The sequence below is a fragment of the Hevea brasiliensis genome, chromosome 12, assembly GCF_030052815.1.
Source record: "Hevea brasiliensis isolate MT/VB/25A 57/8 chromosome 12, ASM3005281v1, whole genome shotgun sequence".
NCBI lineage: Eukaryota > Viridiplantae > Streptophyta > Magnoliopsida > Malpighiales > Euphorbiaceae > Hevea > Hevea brasiliensis.
Genome location: NC_079504.1, coordinates 13,942,467 through 13,949,735, shown reverse-complemented (window position 1 = coordinate 13,949,735; position 7,269 = coordinate 13,942,467). Strand labels below are relative to the sequence as shown.

Below are 7,269 nucleotides of genomic sequence, written 5' to 3'. Positions count from 1 at the left end.
AATGATATTAAAATTTTGAATTTTAATGAATTTTTTATATCTATTTAAGAAAAGAGTTCAGATTCTAATATGAAAATAGAAATTAAGACAATATATATATATATATATATATATATATATATATATATATATATTTCAAAAATTATTTTATAATATTTAACTTAGTATTATAAATAACATAAAAAATAAAAAATATTTTTATCTGTTTGTAAATTTATCTCTCATTTATTATTATTATTATTATTATTATTATTATTATTATTATTATTAGATGATGTACCTTTTTAATTAGAGGCTCAATGAGTTTGGACTTCTCTCTATACATGTATCGCTTATATTCATTTTCCTAATACCATTCCATTTGATAATTTAGATAAAGAAGTTTTTGAAATCTTATATAAAGTGAAATAATCCATCTCAATTGTTTTAGGGTACAGAATTTCAAGACCATTATGAAAAATTTAGAGATAAAAATATTAAAAAATGATTAATAATTAGCTGCAAAGAAATTATAACGTTACCTTTACATTTGGTATCCTCATCATGATATATTAAGCTTTAACTTTTTTTTTTTATAAGCTAGTAATCTTTAACTTTATAATTAAACAAGCAAAGTGAAGATACCGCCATGGCATCCACCACATGTTACACGATGAAGAGTACCCTATAAGTTTAGATGCTAGGAGCTACCCAAATTAACTTACTAATTGAAGCAATTGCTTGTTTTCTTGTTAATTTCTTTACGGAGATTAGTCTGTGCAAAGGAGCATTCATTCCGGCTATTCTGGCCTCCGTCAGCATAGCCTCACATGGCTACTGAAAGGTAACACCTATCATATATGCTTTTATATATATATAGAGAGGATTTTTCTTGTCTAAATTTTATTCATCGCTAATTCAAGATACAATATATATGATAAAACTCATATATTTATGTATATATCTTTGGTCCATAATAGATCGAATTTAAATAAGAATTTTCTCATATATATGGGTAAGACTCAATTTTCTCTTTTGTAGAATTATTCACATTCATTTTAAGAATATATTCTTTTTATTATACTCATAGCATTACATTACACAAATGAGAATACATTATACATTACGGGTTTGGGAAATTTAGAAATACATGTCATTTATTTATTAAATATGAATGAAGTATTTATAAAACATAGCAATTATTGATTTATTGAGTGTGAAATACATATTAAGATTATGTTTAGTAAATTGTAATAAAATGTAATGCAATCAAATTTTTTATTAAGATTCAATAGAAAATATAATTACATTATATTGCATCACACTTACAAAATATAGTGTAATTTGTTTTCTTTTTATATAATATACTTTATCTTTTGCAACCTTTTCTTTATTAATAATATATCTTTATCAAAATAAAAAAAAATTATTAATTTAAAATAACAGAAATAAAATTGTATATTAAGAGAAATTGTAATGAATTTTTTATTCTTTCAATTTAGAAAATTCACATTCATTTTAATAATTTCTAATAAAATAAAAACTCTTTAATTCTAAACTGAGAATTCTATTTTGAAAACTCTAATTTCTAATAAAATTTTAGCTCATGCAATGCAGACAAAGAAATACAAAGCGAGGACACATGGATATGCTTGAAGAAATGAAAGAAGTTTATTGCGCAATCTCGGATAGAAACTGGGATGGGTTGATTAATTACTATAAGCGTCGTCCTGAGCACCTGCTGTCTCCGGTGAATATCAATGGTGATAGGGTATTTCACTTGGCACTGAACAGCAAAAAGAAGAAACCATTTGAAGATCTTCTTGAAATTGTCACTTCTAGGGCATTTCCGGAAAATACCGTTCGGGATATCATCCTTACGGAAAACGAAGAGAAAAACAATATTCTTCACGAGGCTGCCATCGTTGGAAACTTTGAGGTCATAAACTTCCTGGTCGATGGCCCCTACAAAGAACTAGTAAAGAAGCTACTTGGGCTTAAAAATGTGGACGGCGAGGTCCCACTGTTTACAGCTGCTGCATTTGGTAGGACAAAAATAGTCAAGTTCTTAGCGAGTCAAGAAGGACAGATTGAAATAACAAATAAAGGACAAACAATTCTCAATAAGATAGCAAAGGATAGCAGAAAAAGATATGTTGATGGGAAATCTATCCTTCAAATTGCCATGGAAGGACAACACTTCGGTTCCGCTCTCTCTCTCTCTCTCTCTCTCTCTCTCTCTCTCTCTCTCTTCATTCATGCACGCACTCACTCGTGTACAATCTAATTATATATAATCAATTTGGTCTTCCCATGCAGAGACTGCTTTGTGGTTGGTTAATCTTGATGCATCACTTACAGTGTGGAAAGACACCACTTCAGTGTCGGAGGATGAAGAAGGCACGATTGCACAGAAAACTTCTGAGCCCCAGCAAAGGATAAACAAGGAGAAAAAAAAGTCGTTGGGGGAAGAAATTCCCTCGACTTCAGAGTCGAATGGGGTGAAAGTCGTCCGTCTGCACCGACAACAGCTCTGCCCCAACTAAAAGGAAAAAAGGAGGAAAGCGAGGATGAGCGCAGTATAAGTGCAAAGTCGTCGAAGGAAGAAACTCCCAAGGTTTCAGAGTTTGAGAAGGGTGAAAGTCGCCCGATTGTTCGGAAAACTGCTCTTCATGTTCTCGCTGATATGCCTTCTGCTTTCTGGAGTGGATACACCGTGGGGAACATTTTTGAATACTTGGTTTACTTTTGTATGTTCCATTTCCAGCTGAGTTATTATTTAATTTGTTTAACTCCAGATCCATTATTCCAAGGTGGAATTTTAAGTTTAATAATTTTATAGCTGTCTAAATTAACTCTACTACATAAAATATGTGAATCTTGATACACTAATTTGATATATTACAGGCATTCCCGGCATAGATGTGGAAGAAAATGACAATCAAGAGGCAGATTCAAGATTGCAGGAAGATTTGGAGAGTGGCAAAACATGCAATCCAGAAAGCAGTTTATTCCACAACTTTGGTAATGACTTATTTTTCTTCATAATGTAATAATAATTTATTTAAATTAATTAAGATAATACATTATTTATTGTCATTCTCCTTGATTTATGACATTGTTTTGAAGCTCTTTGAAATTTAAAAAATAAGCCTAGCCTAATTTAGTTCAATAACTAAAAGTTTATTATTTATCTCATAGAATCTGATATTTGATTATCACTTTCCTAATTTCTCTATCAAAAAAGGAAAGAAATTTGGAAAACAAAAACCAAGACATTTGCTTGCCTATATAAAACAGAAAATCAAGAATGATATCAATATTTCTACACAAGTTATTTTTACATTCCAATTATACATATATATATCGTGATCGTTATGCGATAAAGGTGAACAAGGGATTGAATTGTACTTATTTGAATTCAGGCCATTTTTTAATTACAGATTATCTATCCAATTGCTATGTATACAAAATAAATTTCATCCTCAAATAAAAATGTTAATCTTTTTTTAAAAAATTCATTTTTTTAATTTATTTTTCTAATTAAAATTAGGGCTGATTATGTCAATACAAATGGGTTAGTCTTAGATCACAAAAAGTTTATTAAATCGATCCTCAATTTTTCATTCGAGTTTAAGTCATTTAAATTTTGTATGAATTGAAAGGAACTATTGGTGGCTTTAAGTCTAATGGATGGAGTTAAAATTTACCACCTTTATTATATAAAAATAATTTTAGGTCAATTTACATGGTTTCTTTTTGAGTCACTTACAAAATTATTTTTATAAAATTTTTATTTTAAAAATAAAATTTATCTATTTAATAGTTGAATAAAATTTGAGTTGGATCAAATAAATTATCAAATTGCCTCTTAGATTTATAAGTTATTTAAGTTTAATTTGTTTAAAATTAAGTAAATTAATTGGATTACATGTCGCTTTAAACCAAGTAAATTAAATCGGATAAAAATTACCACATTTGATTATGATTTAAACTGCATATTTGCACTACTAATTTATAATCAACTTCAAAAATTTAACTTAGAAATTGTTCACTTGGTGCTTTTAATTTTTTTTTTATTTGATTTTCTAATTTAATCTCAAAATATAACTTTTTTTTCTTAAAAAAATGTATATTATAAGGCTAATAATTGCATCCAGCATCTAATAAAATAGAGCATAATATATGTTAAACAATAGTTGAATTCATAAAATTTATTTTCTTTATTTTTAATATAAAAAATAAAATTCCAAATAATTTACATTATAATTTTTCTGAGTATAGTTTGAAAGTAATAAAAGATTAAACGTAAATGTAATAATAATAAAAAAGCATAGACTTGTCGAAGCGCAAGCATACATTTACAACTCTAAAAATATGTTCAATCTGTGTTTATTTATTGATTGTCATTCGTATTTAACTTTATTATAATATAATTGATGATTTAAAGAAAACAATTATTACTTTAACTTTATCGTTTTGTTTGATTAGTGGCTCATTTGAGAGAATCAAAATGTGCCAGACGATTGACTCGCAAAATCATTGAAGGTTCTCTCTCTCTCTCTCTCTAAAGCAAAATTTGCATTACAAGTATATTTTGTTTCTAAATCTAATGGTTTGTTTTTTTAATATTTTACATTTTATAATTCTATATATTTTAAATTTTTAAATTTTTATTTAATTATCAAAATAAAAATTAGAGGTGCACTGGGATTTGAATTCGAGCTTTGTTAAGTGCTTTAAGTTAAATTTTTCTTGAAATTAATTTTTAATAATAAAGTTTGGCTTAAAATTATATTTTAAAATTAAAATAAAATTATATATATGCACAACTAACAAATTTTTTGGATCCAACATTGATATCTAGGATGCCCAGTAGCGGGAAGAATATGGGAAGAGAAGAGAAAGCACAAATTTGCTTTGCAACTTGCCAAGAGGTTAATAAGGAATACTGTTTGGGTGGAAGAATTTGATTCAGATCAATTTAACTGGAGTAGAATTCCCTTATTAACTTCAGGGAGGCCATCCCCTTTGTTTATCGCAATTAAGACAGGAATACTAGAGATTGTCAGTGAAATTATTGATGCGATTCCTCAGTATTATGTGGACCTTCGTAACAATAAAGGTCAGAGCATATTGCATTGGGCTGTGATGTACAGACGCGAGGAGATTTTCGACCTGTTAAAAGATAAGGGAATGTCATGGGATAAGATGGCTCGGAAAATTGATGATGATGGTAACACCTTGCTGCACCTTGTTGCGGACACCAAGCACTACACTGGAGGCACCAAGCCCGGTCCTGCACTCCAACTACAAGAAGAGTTACAGTGGTTTGATGTGAGCCCCTCTCCTCTCCCACTATTATCCTTTACATCTTTGCTACATAAATCCGTTTGTCACTTTCATCTAATTAAGAATCAACATACAGCTCCCATTCTGCTCAATTATTATTATTATTATTATTATTATTATTATTATTATTACTGATTGAGGAACTCTTCATATATACATATCTCTATGCAGCGTGTGAAGTCGGTTGTTCCCTCTTACTATCCCTTGCTTCGAGCAAAAATGAGTAAAGAGTGCCAAAATGGGCTAAAATTTGCGCGTGTGATTGCAAAAGAGGAATTCAAAAATCCTTTGACTCCAAGAATGCTCTTTGAATTGACGCACAAAAAACAACTTGAAGAAGCGCAGACATGGATTAAGGAAACCTCTCAGTCATGCTCTACTGTTGCTGCCCTTGTTGCCACTGTTGTTTTTGCTGCTGCCTACACTGTACCTGGAGGTGTTAATGAAAGGGGCTTTCCTGTTTTCCTACGTGCTCCTTATTTCATATTTTTCACCGTCATGGATGTGATTGCCTTAGCGTTCTCCCTAACTTCAGTTGTGGCTTTCCTCTCCATCCTCACTTCTCCATTTGAATTTGATGATTTTCGTCGCTCTATCCCTTGGAAACTTAATTTTGGCTTCATTTTGCTCTTCTTCTCGGTGATTAGTGCCATGCTTGCATTCGGTGCCACCATATTACTAGTCATTCGTTCTGAGAAAGAATGGACAACAAGTCTCATTTCCATTGCTGCTTTCTTTCCTGTATCGGTATTCACAATATTACAAATCCATCTATATCGGACACTAATACAAGATGCTTTTGAAACAGCTTGGAAAATTCTTCCTTGCTTTGGAATGTTTTCTCAATCCCGAGCAAGAAAGCAACATTGATAGTTATTATAAGAGTGTTAGATTCTTATCCCTGTTTCAGTTATAAAGATTAGTTTGTTTGTTGTATTTGATCACATAGTTTCATATAGTCATCTGTTGTTTCTATCAGCTATAATTTTGTACTATAAAAGCTTTGTACTTGTGTTGTTCAATGCACAACTATTGGAAAGTGAGATATTTTGCTGTTGGAAATTTTTTATGTAATGTGTTAGTTCAAAAAGGAATGGCTTTCCATGTTTGTCGGAAGAATTAAAGGAAATTTGTCTAAGTGTTAGGTGTGTGTTTATTAACTTGTAAAAGGCATTCCTTTGCCAATAAAAAGGAAGAGTGCTAGAGCTTTGAGACGTGTATGTGTGTTGTATGTGTGCTGTGAGCAGAGAGCGCTCAAAGAGTGAGGGAGTAATCTGTGAGAGAAAAAATGAAAAAGGAGAAGAAAAATGTTTTGTTTTATTGTTTTTGTAAATGTTTTGTTTTTGAAACTTTTGTCTTTGTTAAAGATGATTTCCACATCCCTCTCTCTTCTATTTTTTTACCAACAAATGGTATTAGAGCTAAAATAATCTTTGAGAGCCTATTTCAAATCATTTATTGTTGTTTTTGTTAAAATGAAGTATGGTTGTTATCAAGTATGTTTTCTCCACCATGAAAAGCTTTGAATGATTGTTGTTTTCTTGAAAGTTTGTTGCTGAGAATTTGCTTGAACGTACTGGCGTGTCCATAAACTGTAGAATAACTTTGTTGAAGAGACCTGCAAGTATCTAAACTATAGAAATTAAATCTTATTAGAAGGGACTTGTGCATGCCCATAAACTGCTGAAAACTTGTTTGAAGGAACCATGCATGTCTATAAACTGCAAAACTTTGTGAATTTATTGTTGAAAGTCCATGAGTTTCATTCAAGAGGGAGTGTTGGAAAGTGAGATATTTTGCTACTAGAAATTTCTTAACGTAATATGTTAGTTAAAGAAGGAATGGCTCTCCATGTTTGTAGTAAGAATAAGAGGAAGTTTGTTTAAGTGTTATTAACTTGTAAAAGGCATTCATTTACCTATAAAAAGGAAGAACGCT

General features: G+C 30.3%; 1 protein-coding gene across 1 annotated transcript; it reads left to right on the top strand.

Moving 5' to 3' along the window:
* The first annotated feature begins 714 nt into the window (after positions 1–714).
* Positions 715–6,552, top strand: LOC131171337 (ankyrin repeat-containing protein NPR4-like). The gene is made up of 7 exons (XM_058131182.1): positions 715–823; positions 1,597–2,183; positions 2,299–2,729; positions 2,887–3,003; positions 4,471–4,527; positions 4,847–5,316; positions 5,503–6,552. Exons 3-7 carry the CDS (start codon positions 2,666–2,668, stop codon positions 6,199–6,201), a joined length of 1,407 nt encoding a protein of 468 aa, XP_057987165.1. The 5' UTR covers positions 715–823; positions 1,597–2,183; positions 2,299–2,665; the 3' UTR covers positions 6,202–6,552.
* Positions 6,553–7,269: the final 717 nt, after the last annotated feature.

Bases quoted from the DNA above. Each gene is read 5' to 3' on its own strand.
- LOC131171337 (XM_058131182.1), top strand. From the start codon at position 2,666: ATGCCTTCTGCTTTCTGGAGTGGATACACCGTGGGGAACATTTTTGAA. The intron at 4,528-4,846 runs GTTCTCTCTCTC...ATTGATATCTAG, and splicing joins GACTCGCAAAATCATTGAAG to GATGCCCAGTAGCGGGAAGA. The intron at 5,317-5,502 runs GTGAGCCCCTCT...ATCTCTATGCAG, and splicing joins AAGAGTTACAGTGGTTTGAT to CGTGTGAAGTCGGTTGTTCC.